Source organism: Candoia aspera, chromosome 1, assembly GCF_035149785.1.
Source record: "Candoia aspera isolate rCanAsp1 chromosome 1, rCanAsp1.hap2, whole genome shotgun sequence".
NCBI lineage: Eukaryota > Metazoa > Chordata > Lepidosauria > Squamata > Boidae > Candoia > Candoia aspera.
The window spans coordinates 229,406,369-229,424,326 of record NC_086153.1 but is presented as its reverse complement, the minus strand read 5'-3'; the positions used below and the strand labels follow the sequence as shown (position 1 = coordinate 229,424,326).

Below are 17,958 nucleotides of genomic sequence, written 5' to 3'. Positions count from 1 at the left end.
TGGAAACGGTTTAAATGTTTATGGATGTTCAGAAAATGCAAACAGCTACAAAAGCCACTTCAGTACAAAGATGACTAAATAATTTTGGTATGTATAAAGTGAATGTTAAAAATTTAGGTCAAAAGACGATTATTTATTACATTCTCCCATTTGAATCCCCCCCCCCCAACATGAGGCACATACTTGCCCCATGAAGGTTTCAAGCAGAATATCCATGACCAAAGGAAACTTGTCTATGTCCTTACTGGAGAAGGGGAAGGCAGTCTGGTTTCTCTGGGAACTTCTAGCCAAGCTTAAAACAGGGATTACTGCATGATGCAATTGTTTCCCAGTGTTACTGGAGGGTGGAGGAAATTTCCATCAGTAGTCCGAAGAAGGCCAGCTGACATTCTGGAAAAGTGTTTGCGCTTACCTTGAAGTCACTCCAAGTCAGGGGGCAGAAGAGAGATGTCCACAATAATAAGCTGCACAGAGCTATAAAGACTTTTATTTGGAATGAAAATATAGATATCAACCCTGAACAGTTTATTTCCCCTGTTCCACCCTTGCTGTGTTTTGAGAGCTGGGAAGAGGAGTGGTTCCAGAGACAATAGGCTGAAGACTGTGACCAAAAGGGTGGGCTTCTTTCACCGCCTGGCCCTGCTGGCCATCTCCATGCTCTCACTGCAAAAAGTTCAGACAAGGAAGCAGGAAAGTCCTCAATGGTCCTATCTGAAAAAAGGCATCCCACCCCAGCACTGACTCATAGAAGGCCCAGGCTTCTAACTCCCCACCCCCACCCCACTTGCCATGAGAGACTCGTAAGGGAACCTCCACCTTCTTCTCACTGGAGGGCGCAGGCAGGCCAGGCCAAGCTGTTAGACCCCCAATCTCCACCGGGTGATACCTAGGCCAGCCCCATCCATGGGAATGGGACAGGAAAGAGGTCCCTGACCAGAATAAGGCAAAGGGGCAGTGGTAAGGGCACCGGCACATGGCCCCTTGGATAATACGGGGTGCAGAAATAAGAGGAAGAGGAGATTTGGTCCGAGACAAGACCCAAGAAAATTCCCAGTAGCAACAAGAGTGGGCAAGCCCCTGTCTTGCCCCACAGGGCAGGAGGAGGCAGTGTGAAGGGATTACTGGCAGCTCAAAAGAAGTGAAGTATGTGAGATCATCCACGTTGGTCAGGTTCTTTTGGGGTCAAGGCCCACTAGACATCGCCATTCTCAAGGCGGCTCAGCTGCAACTCTAGCCGTGCAATGCGCTCCCCCTGTGCAGCCACAAGTGCTCGCAGGGATGCCACTTCACGCAACACCTCTTCAGTAACCTGCCTCCCTTCCTGCAAATGGGAAAAAGTTCTTCACTTATTATTTCAACCTATTCTCCATCTTTCTACCCATAAGATCCCCAGAATTTCAGTTGCTCCACTCAAACCAACCACTGACTTGCATTCCCAGAACAGACAGCAAATACGGTACATAATCCGGTGCAGGAAAAGGGGAGGAAAGCAAGTCTGATCCATGCTTCCGAGCCTGATCAACACATGTGATGCAAAGTATCCTACCCTAATCATATGGGAGCCACAGTAAGGAAGAAGAGTATGATTACAGTTTCAAATGAAGAAATCCTCTGCAGACTTGGTGGCATCATACAATCTGTCTCCAAGAGCCTGGTTTGCAAGGCATTTAGGCGTTGGTTGCAAAAAATTAAAGTGTCAAGACTACCTTACTGTGAGCAAGGACATCTGTGTAGGCTCATATTCTAACCTGAGAAGCCCTCCCTAGCCTTTCTTAAACAGCCAATACTTCTCAAAGCTGTAAAGAGCTAGAAGCTTGCTTTTCTGAATGTAGGGAGGGCAGAAGGTCCCAAGATGAAGCGGAAGCTCGGGGCTACCTTGCAACACCTTACAAGTCTACCCTACTCTGGCCTCCTTATGGTTGGTTTTGGTCTATGGCTGTAATAAAGTCTCACCCATCTGTCTGTCTAGTTAATGTGTGGTCCTTCCTCAGTCAACTCATGCTCTCCCCAGCTCCATGCAGTCCTGTGTGGGAAACCCCAGCCTAACCATCCACCCCGCTTCCCTTGAAATCCCCATCTGCCACAAGCAGCAGCACGGTACCTACCCCACTGGCAGCAGTAACGCTAAGGGCAGATGTGGCAGCAGTTGAAGACATGGCACTGGAGGGTGTAGCACTTAGCCCAGTGTTGGGGGGAGCTGCTGGGCGACCCTCGGGCAACAAGCTTCTTCGGTTGACCTTGAGATCCCGCTGTTTGGTGGGCACGTAGGCTTCACGCAGTGAGACTAGGATGGGTGGTGCTGTCTTTCCTGCCACCCATTCCTCTGCTTCCATGGCAGCTTCTGGCCCAGCTGTGTCTGGGTACAAGTCATCTTGGAACAGATCTGACTGCAAAGAGAGGACAGCATTAGCTTTCATAACACTGGCAATCAGCGCTGGGACAGAGTCCTAAGATGGTATATTTAGCTGAGACTGAACGTGGAGAAAGAGACTGTTGCTGAGAGAGAGTAAATGTTTTATAAACATATGGAAACCAAAATGTGAGCCCTTCATTTCATGTGGTAAAGCTGAGGATGTCCATTCTGCCTGAGAAACCACAAAATGCCAATCCGAGATAGGCCTGAGAAAACTCCAAACGTTTTGTACTGCTGCACAGTCGATACAATAGCAGAGAGAAAGAAGGTCTCTAGAACCAGTCCGTTTACCAAAGGGATTCTGGATAGCTGAGAAAAACAAGCCCTTGAACTGATCCATTTCGGTTCTGTTTCAACGTTTTGCTCACACTTGTGAATGAAGATCAGTTTTACTAGAACAATATCTGGGAAATGCATTCAGGGCAGAATGCTGCATTTCAAAGTGAAGGAGGTGTGGGAATGAAAGGAAAAGAAATCATTACACACAGGTCAAAGAAGGCCAGGAAAGCTTACACATGTTTCTCAGGGTCATATCCCTCTAGAGCTGTGCTTCTCAACCTTGACGACTTTAAGATGTGTGGACTTCAACTACCAGAATTCCCCCAGTGCTGGCTGGGGAATTCTGGAAGTTGAAGTCCACACATCTTAAAGTTGCCAAGGTTGAGAAACACTGCTCTAGAGAGATGAGAAATCTGAATGAAAACAGGTGTGTGTGTTGAAAAACTGCATTCAACTGCCAGAAATGTTTTAAACAGAGAATATCAAATAACTTACAGCCTATCAAGGATTAGTAGGACACTACATAGTAGTTCTAACTTACCAACTCAAAGACCCTAGTTTAAATCTCAGCACCACCGTAACCCTAATTTAATTTGCAAAATGATTAAGATTGGAACTGGCCCACCTTACAGAGCTTTTTAAAAATGACAGCTATAATGGGAACTGAAGCACATTCATTAACATGCTATCTCACTGGCTAGTATTATTAAATCAACATAATTACAAATTATGCAGAGTGACAGAAGTCAAGATTCAAGGAAAAACAGTGGCAGCCAAATGATTCCTGACCTTTCACAAGTTGCGCAAGCTGCCTTAAGAGAAGCATTGCTGCCTCTCCATAGCCAGAATCTAGGAATTTGTAGCCTGCTTTGGATTTTAACAATATAGTGGGGACAGAGTACCAGCACACCTCCTAGCAAGATGCTAATAGAACGCTGCAGTAGCAGGACCTTATTTCTTCCAGATCAGAGTCCAAAAATTCTAGTAGTGGATTTTAATCCAGAATTCTAGTATCAGACAAGTAGGTCAGATGCTGAAGTGCAACTGCTTGCCTGCCTACTGCTGAAGAGCAAGAAAGGAATATGAACCAGGAATCCCTTGTAATGAAAAGCAGGCTAATGTCTCCTTATGAAGTACCCACCTTCCTTGGCACTGTCATAATAATGGGCTCACACTTGCGCTCATGGAGTTTGTAAAACCTATAGAAACAGAATGAAGGTAAAATTGAGTTAGTCAGCCTGGAGCATTAAAAAAATATGAAAAGAACTCATGCTACATCTTGGCTACCTGACTGCTTGCCTTCTTGTCATCCCCCTCCATACTGTCATGAGTATGGATGGTGAGCAGGAGGAGGCCCCTATCCAGGGGGGAAAACGCATGCGTAGTTTAGAGGCTTTGAGCTGTCATTCAGAGAAACCCAGAACAGACCCACCTTGGGTTTTGGGGTTTATCTGCCTGGGTTTTCCCATGCTTCTTCAGTCTGGTAGGATTTTCTGTCTACAATAGCAGTTAAATAAAACACTAGAGACTTTCTCCTCGTCTCGGCATGGTCTTTGCTTAGCCAGGACACATACCTTCCAATTAACAACTTAATCGTACTACCTGGCAATCTCACACCTGTTGACATCCAGACCCCGCTTGGGCATCCAACCCATGCCACGTTGTGGTTCTTTGCTAGTAAATGTGTTCAGGAAGTGGATGTATGGTGCTTCTGTTGTGATCTCAAAATACCGGATACTGGAATCTCCCTGGAATGGAATAAAATGGAACGAGAAAAGATAGCAGGATGCACCATGTCAGATTTGCAGCTCTTTGGATGGTAGAAAAATGCATTACAAAACCAGAATTCTGAATCATCACGTGAGGAAGTTAGCCTGGCCCATAACAAATCTGAGAAGGAGTCCTCGATGTCATGAGTAAGGATGGCGAGCAGGGGGCTCCCATCCAGACTGTCAAGCGCATGTGTAGCACTGAGGAATTGGTCAGCCATTCAAAGAGACACAGATCGGGACCGCCTTAACCCTTGGGATTTATATGTCTGGGTTTTCCCACGCTTCTTCAGTTTGTTAGGATTCCTGTTAAGTACTAGCAATAAATATTAGAGACCAGTTCCTTGTCTCAGTGTGTTTCCTGGCTGTTAGGACACTCTAGATATGAGTCAGCCAATTATTCTGTGTTTAACAGTCTGAAGTTATGTGGGTGCACTGTGCCTGACACAACGTGAAAGTCCTTTCTCTGGATTTCGATCAATAATAGGTCATCTACTAACTGATACTGTTCTTAAGGGAAAAAAGCAATCAGGTAGACCTGATCCCTGATTACCTGAAAACACTGAGATGTTGCCTGTTTCTGCCCTTACACAGTTTGACTGGATGTCTTCAACATATTGTCCTCAAGATACAATGGTCAGCTCCTATCATTCCTAGACAACATAGCCATTTGCAAATCTCAGCCAACTGACAAGAGTCACATCCAGAATTCCAAGGTGTCAGAGAAGAACAAGCACAAAAATATAGACCTAGTTTTGTTTAGTAACAACTGGAGAGTCTTGTTTTCTTTGCAATATTAGCACTGAATTAAAAGACAAGCTACAATAGGAAGGGAAGCTAATAGGTTCTCAGTAGCAGTCCGTGCACTATAACAGAAAAGTCTGTACCACTTAGTTTAGGAATCACGCTGTTTGTGAAGATAGCACACAGAGTATGGTGGAAAGGATACCCTTGCCTCAGCCAGGCACCACCATGCCTATATCTGCACCCACATAGAGTAAGAAAGCCTACTTTGCCACAGACGTAGACAACATTGGTGTCAGGATCGTAGAAGGGCAGAAGAGCCCCATTGCTTGAGTCCAGTTCCTGCAACGCCATAGGTTCTTCAAGATTTTCCTGGAACGGAGACACACAAACAGGACAGCACAAAGGCATATTATAGCTTCTTTCAGATGCTTACCTCCATGTACAGGTTTGACTTAGTTGCTGCCTGCTGCCTTGCTAGTTGGGAATAAGAGAGTTGTACTCCAGCCTGTCTAAAGTTCGCCTGGTTTGGGAAGGTTACTCTGTGTCACAGAATTGCTTGAGAGAGAGAATCCCCCACCTGGATTCTAAATCGTAGTAGAGTCTTCATCCTTCCTCAGATACTACCCTTCACCCTGTGTGGATGGGGAGGGGCAGTGATGTGCTTGCGGAAGCTAGGCCAGGATTCTGTTCACTTCCTTCAAGATGCGATCATGAGGGGGTTCTCTTGTGGAACCAAACTTAAAGCAATGCCCATTTGTTTAAGGAGAACAAAACATCCCTCAGAATGGGATGGAAAGCGGAGCCCATTGCTCAGGCTCTTGGATTCGATAGGGGCTTCTCTTCCATCGGAGTCTTCCTCCCCACCCAGCCGCAACCCTCCATCCACCTTCCCACTCACTGGGTCCCAGAGAGCCAGCTGCCTTTCACTCATACGGCTGAAGCCTGTTGTAAAGATCTTCCCATCAGCCAGGAAAATGGCTCTCATTGGGCGTGCTCCCTCGTGGGCTTTTTCCCTTTCCTAGTGAGTAAGAGGGAAAAGGTCAGGTCAGATTAAGCAGGCAGGCTCTATGACAGACAACACAAATTCTCCTGTCAGCTCTGCTCAGATATCTCTTATACTGACTCCAGACTAAGCTCCCCTATCAGTCACCAAGATTTAAGTTCAACCTGAAGATGATCTAACTTTCTTCCCTCTGTTTTAAGTATTTAAGCACTGTATGTATTTCTTTGGCCCTGCCTCACTTTTTCATTTTGCCCCCATTCTAAAGAAACTGACACAGATAGCCAAACAAAAAGTGGTGTAAATGAAAGTTGCTGAGGAATAACACTTTAGGATAGATTAGGCTGGGAGGCCAACTGATTCTCTGGGATGAGAAGTTAAAGACACCAAATGCTTCATTTTTAATTCACTTCTGAGCAAAGGACTCAAGATGTTAAAAGCTGGCACTCTGCAAGCAGAAACTTCTTCCACCACCCCTCTCACTTCAGAATTAATCAGACCAGCAATTACTCAACCTCCCCTCTGATAACCAAAAAATATCTTCAGGGGGGAGATGGGCAGTGAAAGAAAGAAAGAAAGAAAGAAAGAAAGAAAGAAAGAAAGAAAGAAAGAAAGAAAGAAAGAAAGAAAGAAAGAAAGAAAGATGAAATATGATTTGGTTCCATCAATACTTTCTTTTTATCTCTCTCTCTCTCAATAAATATTTAAAAACTTAATCCAGAAGAAAAACAGGAAAAAAAGCAAAAAAGGAAATAGGGAAGAGATTTACAAGCATTATAAAATTAAAAGACAATTTCAAGGCAATATTAGTTTAGTTTAAAATATTAAAATATGCCAGTTTAGGACAATCAAAATAATATGCAATAATTAATGACAATTATTATAAATCAGGATGAGAGACTACTGTACAATAATTTTTGCTTAATCTAAAAATACTATCCTTAAATGTTGAAACCTTATGTTACAAGAAATTCAAACTTCAGATGTGTTACAAGACCGCATGTGAAATTATAATCTAGAAATTTTCTCCATGTTGAACTGAATTCTCTATTAAATTTGTTTTTCAAATAAGAGGTTATTTTTGACACTGATGCATACTCCCACAACTTAATTTGCCATCCTTCCACAAAAGATTATACATAATTTCCAATGAGAAGCACAGAGTATCACAGCAGCTGTAGTACTGTATTTACTTTTCAATGGTCATGAAAACTGATATAGAAGTGAAATTTAGATATTTTGCTTGTTCCTGTTCCTGTCTTTGTTCTATTAAATTGATTGTGCGGATTTTATGAACATGGTTCTGGACTGAGAAACAGTTTAAGCTGCTGTTTTAAAGATATATTTATTTATAATTGTTAAGTTTGTTGGCATAACCACAGATTCTAAAACTGCAAAACACATTACAACTCCATTCTAGACAGGTCCCGAACTGGCAAGCCAATAACTTCCCAACACCATCATCCCCATCTCACTTAAAACAGACCCTCCACCCCCCACAAAGGATGCATAACTAAAGGCTTGTAAGAAGGTAGCAGGAGTTTATCACAGGGAAAGGGGGATCTTCTACCTATATGCTTCATCAGCCCCCTGAGGCTGGCTCATGGGGGTTCAAGAAAGGCCCTTCCTTCTCCCCAAAGCCTGTCATCTCCCATCACTGGCAACAGGAGTTGCACATACAGATGCTTCAACTGGAACTCAGCAAAAGCAGTTTTAGCTTGGCTGTCAAACCCCACCCCCATCAAACCTCCCCCAAAGAAAGGCAGGCAAGACTGGCTCCCTTAAAGGCACACCCTGGTGGGGGGCATCAACTCCTAGGGAAGAGACCCTTTAAAAGTCCTCCTGGCATGTTGAAACAGCTGCTTCCTGGAACTGCAGGACATCTGCAACTCCTATTCCATCACATCATCTGGTTGGTGTGAGGAGAACTGGAGATCGTCCAGCCCTTGGCCCTGATCCTATTCCCTAGAGGGCTCCATTTTTGTTCTCCTGTTTACATGAGTGTACAGTCCTCATACATTTCTGCCATCTAAGTATTTTGTTACTACTGTAGTAAAATGTATTCAGGACTGGTAACACTGTCCAGACTTCTTGCTGACACATTCATTTTAATTTTTTGCACACAGGCATCATTTATTCTGCTCAAAATGAAGTTACAAAATCTGACTGTACCAGTTGCAAAATTTCCATTTGCCTTAAGACAGCACCTCTGCCTCAAGCACATTCCATATTGCATTCTTTCAGTTCCCATGGTATGATTATGGTTCTGCAAGCACAGCCTTTTAAGGAAAACTTAAAACAAGGTAAACACTGTCATGCAGCACAATGAACATTATAGTATACTACTCTGAATACCCACCAATGTGTCATTTTGGTACAAATAAACAATGCAAATTGTTTTGTAATTCTATAGGCCTGCAGTCACCACATTACTGTAAACTAAAAGCAATACAAGTTAGTTCACAGATATGATTTAATAACCAAGCTAAAAAATGGAACATGAAGTAATAAAACAAAGAAAAAACTGTTCAGATAAGAAGGTGGGGGATCTACTGCAATATTCCAAAACACAAAAGAGTCCCTCTGAATTACCAAGATCAGAATGGCTTGTCACAATGTCACAAAACTAATCATAGCACAGATGGAACCCTCACAATCATGCACCAAGTCAGGGATGGGACAATGTAGCCAAGAACTCAAAGAGTGTCAGACTTACAGCTACAACTTGCCCACGGCGTGGGTCAATGATGCGCACACTTTTGTCCTTACAAGCAGAACAGAACAGACTGCCATCCCGGTTCCAGCTGACATTATAAATGATGTCAGGATGCAGATTGTCAAGGTAGTAAAGCTCTTCTGCTGTGCCCACATTCCACACAATAATCACATTATCGCAGCCTGGAATGGAAAGGTACAACAAAATGGTTTGTTGCGGATGGTCTATTTCAGGCAGCTCCTAAGCTGGCATCTCAACATCATTCTGCTTGCAGCAGAAACTTCTCAACTTTGCTGCCTCCTTCACTGATGGTACCTGCACTCAGAAGGATATTGCGAGCAGTCGGATGCCACGTGATGATGCCCACACGCTTTGAGTGTCCTTCTAAAACCACCACTGGTTCAGTCAGAGGCACCGTGAGGCCACCCTCTGGAATCTGCCATACCTGAAGAGAACAAACAGTGGAATTTGTCCGAGATGGTATGAGGGTTCCTGCCTTGGGCAGGGCGTTGGACTAGAAGACTTCCAAAGTCCCTTCGAAACCTATGATCCTATGAATTCAATGACAAGCACTCCCACGTGCTTTCATTCTTTCCCATCAATATTGCACCTCAAGCACAACCTTCCCTTCTCCCAAATAGCATCCAACATCAGTGGAAATTCACTTTGGAAGGCCCTCTCCTCCTCCTAATCATACCTTCTGTAGTATTCTCCACCACCTACTACATACCTCTTCTTCAAAGATAGCAGGATTGTTACTCTTATTCTTTACTGAGGTCAATTCACATTTTAAAAAATGCTGCACGCCCTTGTAATTGCGAGTGGTGGGGACGGATAATCAAGAATGAAATGCTAACAACAAAAAAGTTTGTCCTGCACATTTTATGCCAAGGGTAGGCAACCTATAGCCCAAAGCACAGGAAGCTCTCATCTCCCTTGCTTCTGCATTGGAGCGATGACACAATTCGCAGCCATTTTGAGATGAGAAGCAGGAAAGTCTGGCGTAAAGCCTAGGAAAAGCACATCACACTTAAAAACCAAAGAAAAACCCAACCTCCCTCTTAAATTAAGCCCTGCTCTGGGTATAATATGGCTCTACCCACACCGCAGCTTTCACCCTCCCTAAAATGAAGACATGTAGCTCTTGGCCAGCAGAAGATTGCCAGTCTTGTTTTATGTAAGTGCAGTGTTCACATATGCCTGCTTATTTTGCATAATTTATTCTGCTTTTGGAGAAACAAGAAGTGTATGGGACACTAGACCTTGCCTTCCTCCTCACTGCTGGAAATCCTGCTCTACTATCCTTCAGGCTGCCGAAACCTTCAAAGCTCTGAGGAACAGTAGCAGGAATTTTGCACTTCTCACATGCAAAATGCTCAGTAACTGACTGCATATGCCTCAGCTTTAACATACATGTGGCAGCGTGGCCACCGAAGAGCCCATTTTAACCTCCCTCCCTCCTTTTCCCATTTCCTTCTCACCATAACAGTGCAATCCTCAGAACCACTGGCAATGATCTGATCATTGTGTGGACACCAATCGATGTCCAAAACTGGTCCAGTGTGCCCACACACGGTAGGGTAGGACTTATCAATTCGCCCTGCCTGGGGGGAAAATAAATAAAGGAGATAAGAGTTGGCATACAGTTAAAGTCTTCCATAATCTTTTTGCTAGTTGGGGTCCCATTCTCTGTCCCAATCTTTTTCCATGTCAAGATTCTCCCATAATCCCTCTCTTCCACCCCCAGTTGTCTATTAAAGATGGATCCATTAATACAAAGATGTGAGAAACATAGAGACAATGAGTGGTTATTTTTATAATAGTTTTCTGTTTCTCCTCCCCTCCCTTCCTTTCTTCCATCTCCAACCCATCCTTCACCTTTTGCAGTGGGAGCACCATAAAGGCCCCCCCTCCACTGGCCTCGACAATCACTGCCACAAACTTGGGGTTGACAGCACAAAAAGTGCTGTCCCAGGTGACTCGCGAAACCCGGATGTCATCATAGCACTGGTCATTCTTGACAGGCTGCCCAAAGACGTGGCGGAATTTGCTCTGACGCACGACCTTACGGAAAGACATGACTGGAAAGAGACCGAGCAAAAGTCAGGGAAAGGGTGCATGTGCAAGCATAGTGCAGGGATTCACGTACAAGCGCTACCTAGTTGGACATCTTGCAACTTCAAAACAGCTCTGCCAAAAAGTCAGATCATCAGCTAATATCTGACTCTTAAGGGGACTGGGCCAGGCCAGCTGTGCTCCTAAGGAAGAGGGGAACCGCACAAGAGGGAAGGGGTAAGCACAGCTTCATATCTAGTTTCATCCAGGGCACATGCAGTTCCTAAAAATTACACCATATAAACTGGCAAACAGACTTATTATCCTATTCTTTTGAGAAAAAGTGAAAAGCAGTCCCAGACTGCCCCCACCTCTAAAAGAGAGGCAAGATAAAACACCTGAAATGAAATAAAGCAGAACCATAATAATCTGGAAGCACTGAGACAGAGCAAGGTCTAACTCAGAGAAAGCTCACCGGCAAGGTTGCCGAGTGCCCTCTGAGTAGAGAGGACGGGTAGAAATGGAATTACCTGCACCACTGCTAAGCCTTTGGCCTTTAGATCTGTAGAGCACTGAAAGCAAACTGGGAGGCTGCCCCTAACACCTGATCTGATCAGATCAGAGTCAGAAAGCAACCCAAACTTCAAACAGAACTCTTTCAGGCCAGAGGGCAGCAAATGAAGGCCCCCCATAGCAACACCATCCATTCAGTCCTTCAGAGTCCAATTTCAGCCTGCACTGAATGACTGCTGGGGAGATGAGCTAGGATTACTCAGTGAGACCCAGATGCTTCTGCTTTGCATTCTGTTCATCAAGAGGAATCCCCACCTTAGGTCCAAGTGGCTGAAGCTGTAGAAACAAACTTCTTTCTGGAAACTCCGAACAAATCAGCCCAGGACTGTGATGGGTTCAAGAGTGGGCAATGATATGGATTCTTCTGCACATCCTGGAGAATTTGGAGAGAAACAGGGGTATACAATTGACCCAATCTAATACCATATTAGAGACGGTTTTGTGTAGTGGCTAAAGGCACCAGCCTAGAAACTGGGAGACCATGAGTTCTAGTCTTGCCATGGGCACCCAGCCAACTAGGTGACTTGGAACCAATTACTCTCTCTCAGCCCTAAGGAGGAGACAAGGACAAGCCACTTCTGAAAATGTTGCTAAGAAAACTACAGGAACTTGTCCAGGCAGTCACCAGGAGCTGGTGCACACATACACAAAACCAAACCCATCTTAGATGGCCAGAACTGTACATCTAAAACCTTCCTGTTTTGAAGCTGGAACTGAGAGGAAAGAAGGTGCAGAAATGTAAGGGAGGGGGAGAGGGGACAAGGAAAAAAGAGAGAGGAATTGTTTTTCTGCAAATAAGAGTCCTATGAGGAAATTCATACATCACCGCAATTCAATTACTCTACTGGAGCAACCGGATGTACAAGGAAAAAAAAATTGTAAGGAGACTCCAGTTGGACTAAAAGGGGTGGGGAAAAATCTAAGCAAAGCAAAAACTCCGTCTTCAGAGGCCCCTCAGCGTGTCAGACACCAGCCGCGTAAAGAGCGAAAACGCAAAGGGGGTCTCTGGCCGTGTGCAAAATGCTTTCCCATTTCCAGGCAATTGACACGACCAGATGAGGGGAAACCGCGCAGAAGCACGGCAGCCAGTGCCCCTCAACGTTTAAAACGATGTTCAATCTGAAGCTGTTGCATCCCCAGGATGGCCGCCCCCTTCGATTTCCGAGCACCGGAGAAGAAAAGGCAAGAGAGCAGCCAGGGCGGTGCTGCTGCCAGACAGGAGGCAGGGAACGGAGGGAGTGATTTTTGCAGCCTGCCTTCCTGCCTTTGGGGCCTGGGAAGCAGCTCGGGGCCCCGTCCCGCCCCACATCGCCATCACCGCGCTCAGGACGCGGTCGCCCACCGCCACTCACCGGCTTGGAGGAACGGAACCGAGCAGCCTCTCCCTTGCGCACAGCCCAGGGCGGTGCAAGCGAAGGGAGGGACGAAAGGCCCGGAGTGGGCTGTCCTCTCGGCGGCTACAGGAAATGACCGAGGCGGCGGAGGAAGCTCGCTTCCCAGCACCGATTTTACCTGCTTCGCGGGAGCAGCGGGCTAGAGCCTCCTTCGGCTCAGGAGGGGGAGTGGCGACCTGGAACCGCTCGCCCGAGGAAGGGTCAGCCGCTGTCCTGGCCTGCAATTCGAAGGCTGCAACGGCGTAGCGGGCCAGCCCCAGAGGAGAGGTTCAGGCGGGCAGCCGGGATTCAGAGGCAGAATCACAGCGGTCGTAGGAGCTCATTATTAGGAAGAAAGCGCCTCTGGGGATGCGGCGAGAGCCTTTTCCTTCCTGTTTGCGCAGGAGCAACCCGTTCTTTAAGGGAGTGGCGCCGTTTTCCGGATTCCCAGAACCTTTATCCGAACAGCTTGGTACGCGCGGGTTTCTCCCTTTCACTGGGAGGCGGGCGCGCGTTGGTAAGCACTAAGCAGCACCCTTGGCGGCGCGCTTTCCCCTGCGGCCTCTACTGGCTGCAGCCTGGAGTCTGAGCTTTCAGCTACCTGTATTCGAAGCGCTGACCTGGACTGTGTTAGTACTAACCAGATGGTTGCTTCCTCTGGGCTGGGCTGGAGTTTATTATGGTTCTCTACACAGCTACATTAATTATTATGATGTGAATCAATGTTTTTCGAACTTGGTAACTACTTAGATTTTGTTTAAATACAAGGAAAAACTTTTGGGCTAATAAGATCTGTACAACGGTGGAACAAGTTATCTCTTGTCAGCATCACTGGGTAGGCCAGACCAGAAAATCAACTCCCCTAGAGGGCTAAAACTACTTTTATTGAGATTGGCTATAATGTGTGGACTTCATCTCCCAGAATTCCCCAGCCAAGAAGTCCACACATCTTAAAGTTGCCAAGCTTGAAAAATACTGGTGTAAATGAATCGACTATCAAGCCCGGAAGGATGGAGAAGGGGAATAATCAGAATTGCAAGAGTTGGAAGGGGCCACAAGATTAGTCCAAGCGTATGCAATGTGCAGGAATTAAACCATCCATGAGGGGTGGCTGTCCAGCCTCTTAATGATTTCCAGAGATAGAGAACCCATAACCTTCACAGGCACAGAGAGTAGGGAAGATGACCTTGTTGGAGATATGCAAGAACCATTGCCTAGGCAAAAGGGCTGAAACATTTTTTAAGTCCAGAACAACAACATTACATTTGGAAGCAGCTTAGGCAGATGCCTCCCTGATTCACTGAACTATAAGGAGGAGGAGGAGGTACAGCAAAGTCAGACTTGCAAAGTTCTGTTATTACAGCCAATCTCAATAAAAGTTTTAGCCCTCTGGGGGAGTTGATTTCCTGGCCTGGCCTACCCAGTGATACTGACAACAGGTAACTTGTTCCACCGTTGTACAGATCTTATCAGCCCAAAAGTTTTTCCTTGTATTTAAACAAAATCTAAGTTTCAACATATGCCCAGCATTTCTATCTTAGTTTCTTAATAAAATTTCCCTTTAAATACCTGAACACAGCTATCATGTCTTCCCCAAGGAGAAGGAAGAACAGGAGAGGTGAAGGTGACAATGCATGAATTTCTGTCAGCTCCTGTTCCTTTTTTGCCTGCCAATGGTGCACAAAAGGCTGAGGCATGTATTGATTGATGGTTGACAGTTCCTTCTGAATTCATGTACCAATGCTGTAATTGCAAGGATATTTTTGAATGTATCCTACATGATACATCTGCAATATTCATGTAAATGAGTTGTTGATTAATAAAAGTTCGCAGAACCTGCTGGTACAAATTTATCTGCTGTCAGGAAATACTTTTTGAACGTAAGATTTTAACACTAGTTGTAGGCAAAAAAGGAACAAGAGTCTTTGTTGTGTTTATATTATTCAGGACCACAAAAGTGGTGGGTCGCTTGCTTGCACAGCACACGCATTTGTTCATTGCACTGCTTTATATGCTGCTTCCTCCCTGGACTCCAGGCAGCTCACGAAGTCATCCCACATAATTACAGCATAACATTAAAAGAACACATGACTGCTGATAAAATTCATAAAGTAAAAACTCATTATGTGGCCTCCATCTTAAATATTTCCCCCATAATTTGGCTGCTCCTGTTAAACTGCAGCCTTGCATATGTAAGTCCACATGTATATACAGTCCCTAATCACTTAAGTCTTTAATCCATAATCTCTTAAATTAGAATAAATAGCACTCTATTTACAAATGATCAGAAGCGTGCATATAAAAAGGGGTGAAATGACCATCCTTTATTAAATACAATGAATGTAGGAATCTGGATATAGTACCTGTAACACACACAACTTGCCATGTGGTTAGGAGATACCACCCTCAGCCAAAAGAAATCTGGAAGGCAGGAAAGTGATAAAAAATTTTATTAGCAAATCCTTGATACCTTTTGCATTAGCCTTGTGGACAGGGGCTGCCAAGAATGATATTAGGGCAACCACGGAAGGGCTATAGGTCCCCTACCATCTAAAGGACTGTGAATATAAATGTGTTTCTAGCTTTAAGTGTACCATGACTTTGAGTACTCAGCAATGTGCATTTGGCTTTACTTGGATGTCATTATCCAATCATAACACAGACCCAGCATTCAGCAATCACTAAGTTTCATGAAAGGGGTGGGGGGAGGGAGAACAGGACTGCACAAAATCACTTAATTCAATTGAGTCCCCCTACATCACTTAGTAATCTGCTACACTTATATAATTAATTGATGGTTTGTTTAACCATAGTTTATTGACTAAGTCACAACTAGCTGAATTTATACAATACTGCATGTTGCAAACCATTAGTTATAAACTAGTGGTTGGGTTCATAAACCATTCTCAGTCACAGCCCAACAAATCTAAATTATGATTTAGTGCAATGCATGAACACAGTCAAAATCTGTTGCAGCTGCAACAATAGTTGTGTGACTTTTAAAGGCTACCAGTTTATTATTGCATACAATGTTATTTGGCATGAAAGGTTATTGTATGTCACAAGTCTGTCTGATACATGGTTGTAGGAGGGAAATGCTGTAAGCTGGTCAGAAAAATAAAAATTACAGTAGGAATAGGGTCATCTACTTTATAATGGCATTCATGAAACAGTTGTTGCTAATTACATAGGCACCTTGGTAGAAGCTAACTGACATGGTACTCTTGTCAGTTACTCTTATAAACACCTATCCTCCTCCTCCTGAAGTTGTTTTGTTATCAAACAACTCCTTTAAACAACTGAGATAAAAGCTTCAAAGTCTTTGAAAGAATTAAAGAAGAACACTTGATTTATCCAGGCTTCAGCTGAAAAGTGTTTCCTCTGTTAAGATAAACAATGGAGGTCATCTGGGTTAATCATAAAAAATACAGAACATTATCTAAAAATCCCTTGGAATCTCCCTAGCGTGCAAAAATGTATGTGTCTGTTGAAGTTGCTATATACCCAGGAATAAGCCTCACTGAACTGAGTTATGTTTATTTCTGAGTAAGCTGTGTATGTTTTATGATAAATCCTTTTGACTCCAAACTGACTAGAAAGGAAGAAGGAGGTCTTTACAAATCAGAACTGTACAACTGGATGCCTCAGTACAAAACTAAAATGCAGAAACGAACTGAAAACAGGTTCAAGACTAAAGGAGTTTATTTGCTGATATAGAGGTTGCTGTATACAACAATGAAACTTTTATGGAAGTGAAATGCAGTCCTATGCATGTGTACTTTTAAAAAATCCAATAGATTGGCTGCGTTATACTGTGTTTATGGAGCTTAGTTAGTTAAAATGTATGTCATTATAGTCAATTATACTGTGACATATGCGATCTTTCTAAAAAGCTGTTATAATGAAAAGAATCAGGATAAAACTGCTGATGAGCTATTCAAAGCAATCTACAGTATTTTCAATCTAACCAGGAAAAATATGTTGGACAGAGAATTGTAAAATGTAGGGTGTAAAAGCAAATGCAATACACAATAAATGTTTCAAATGCACTCTTTCTCCTCAAAGTAGTGTAACTTCTTTTTCATTTTAACTCCTTTTTCTCTTGTTCTTTGTGCAATTGGTGTTGACTTTGTTGATCTAACCATAAAGCAGTCAATTTCACTGAGCTTTGAGGTGTGTGTAATTGAAAACCTGGAGGCTACTGTATCAATGAAACTAAAATTTTCCTTTGGAATCTCATCTTGGATGCAATTAGGGAAGTCCTAATTGGATGCAATTAGGGAAGCCCAGCCTGGGCTGCAGCTAATTTCATACGGCCCTAGGCTCTGCAGCCCCCTTTGGAAGGCGTTAGTAACTTGTATGAGCTGCATAGACCTTCCCATGATATATTGTGAGATCCTGAAAATGAGCAAGGCCTTTTGACTCCAAACCGACTAGAAAGGAGGAAAGAGGTATTTACAAATCACAACTGTACAACTGGATGCCTTCGATACCATCGATCATGGTATCCTTCTCAACTGGCTTCGGGAGTTGGGGGTGGGCAGCACAGTGTTGCGCTGGTTCTCCTCCTTCCTCTGGGGTAAGTTCCAGTCAGTGTTGATAAGGGGGGAGAGGTCCAGCCCATGTCCCCTACTTTGTGGGATGCCTCAGGTCTCCGTTCTCTCCCCTCTTCTATTTAACATTTACATGAGGCTACTGGGGGAGGTGATCTGATGGTTTGGAGTGAGGTATCATCAATATGCTGATGATACTCAGCTTTATATCTCTACCCCAGACTGCCTGAGTGATGCCATGGATGTCCTGTCCCAGTGCCTGGAGGCTGTAAGGGCCTGGATGGAGTGCAATGGGTTTCAACTCAACCCAAGCAAGACTGAGTGGCTTTGGGTATGTGGGCCTTCCGGTGACAAGGTTTTTCCATCTTTGGTTCTGGATGGGGTTCCACTGCCCCAGAAGGACCCAGTGCACAATATGGGGGTCCTTGTAGACTCATGGCTACTGCTTGAAAAGCAGGTGGCAGCTGTGGCTAGGAGGGC

The 17,958-nt window shown here is 44.4% G+C and overlaps 1 protein-coding gene across 2 annotated transcripts; it reads right to left on the bottom strand.

Moving 5' to 3' along the window:
- Nucleotides 1–474: 474 nt before the first annotated feature.
- CORO1B (coronin 1B) lies at nucleotides 475–13,000 on the bottom strand. Of its 2 annotated transcripts, none has more exons than XM_063289014.1 (11): nucleotides 12,905–13,000; nucleotides 10,803–11,005; nucleotides 10,406–10,528; nucleotides 9,240–9,369; nucleotides 8,925–9,106; nucleotides 6,107–6,226; nucleotides 5,473–5,577; nucleotides 4,295–4,440; nucleotides 3,834–3,891; nucleotides 2,106–2,387; nucleotides 475–1,321 (listed from the first exon to the last, which is right to left on the bottom strand). In XM_063289014.1, exons 2-11 carry the CDS (start codon nucleotides 11,001–11,003, stop codon nucleotides 1,193–1,195), a joined length of 1,476 nt encoding a protein of 491 aa, XP_063145084.1. In that variant the 5' UTR covers nucleotides 11,004–11,005; nucleotides 12,905–13,000; the 3' UTR covers nucleotides 475–1,192. The 2 variants fall into 2 exon arrangements, with proteins under 2 accessions (XP_063145084.1, XP_063145085.1); XM_063289015.1 differs by lacking the exon at nucleotides 12,905–13,000 and adding an exon at nucleotides 11,808–11,900.
- Between the last annotated feature and the right edge of the window lie 4,958 nt (nucleotides 13,001–17,958).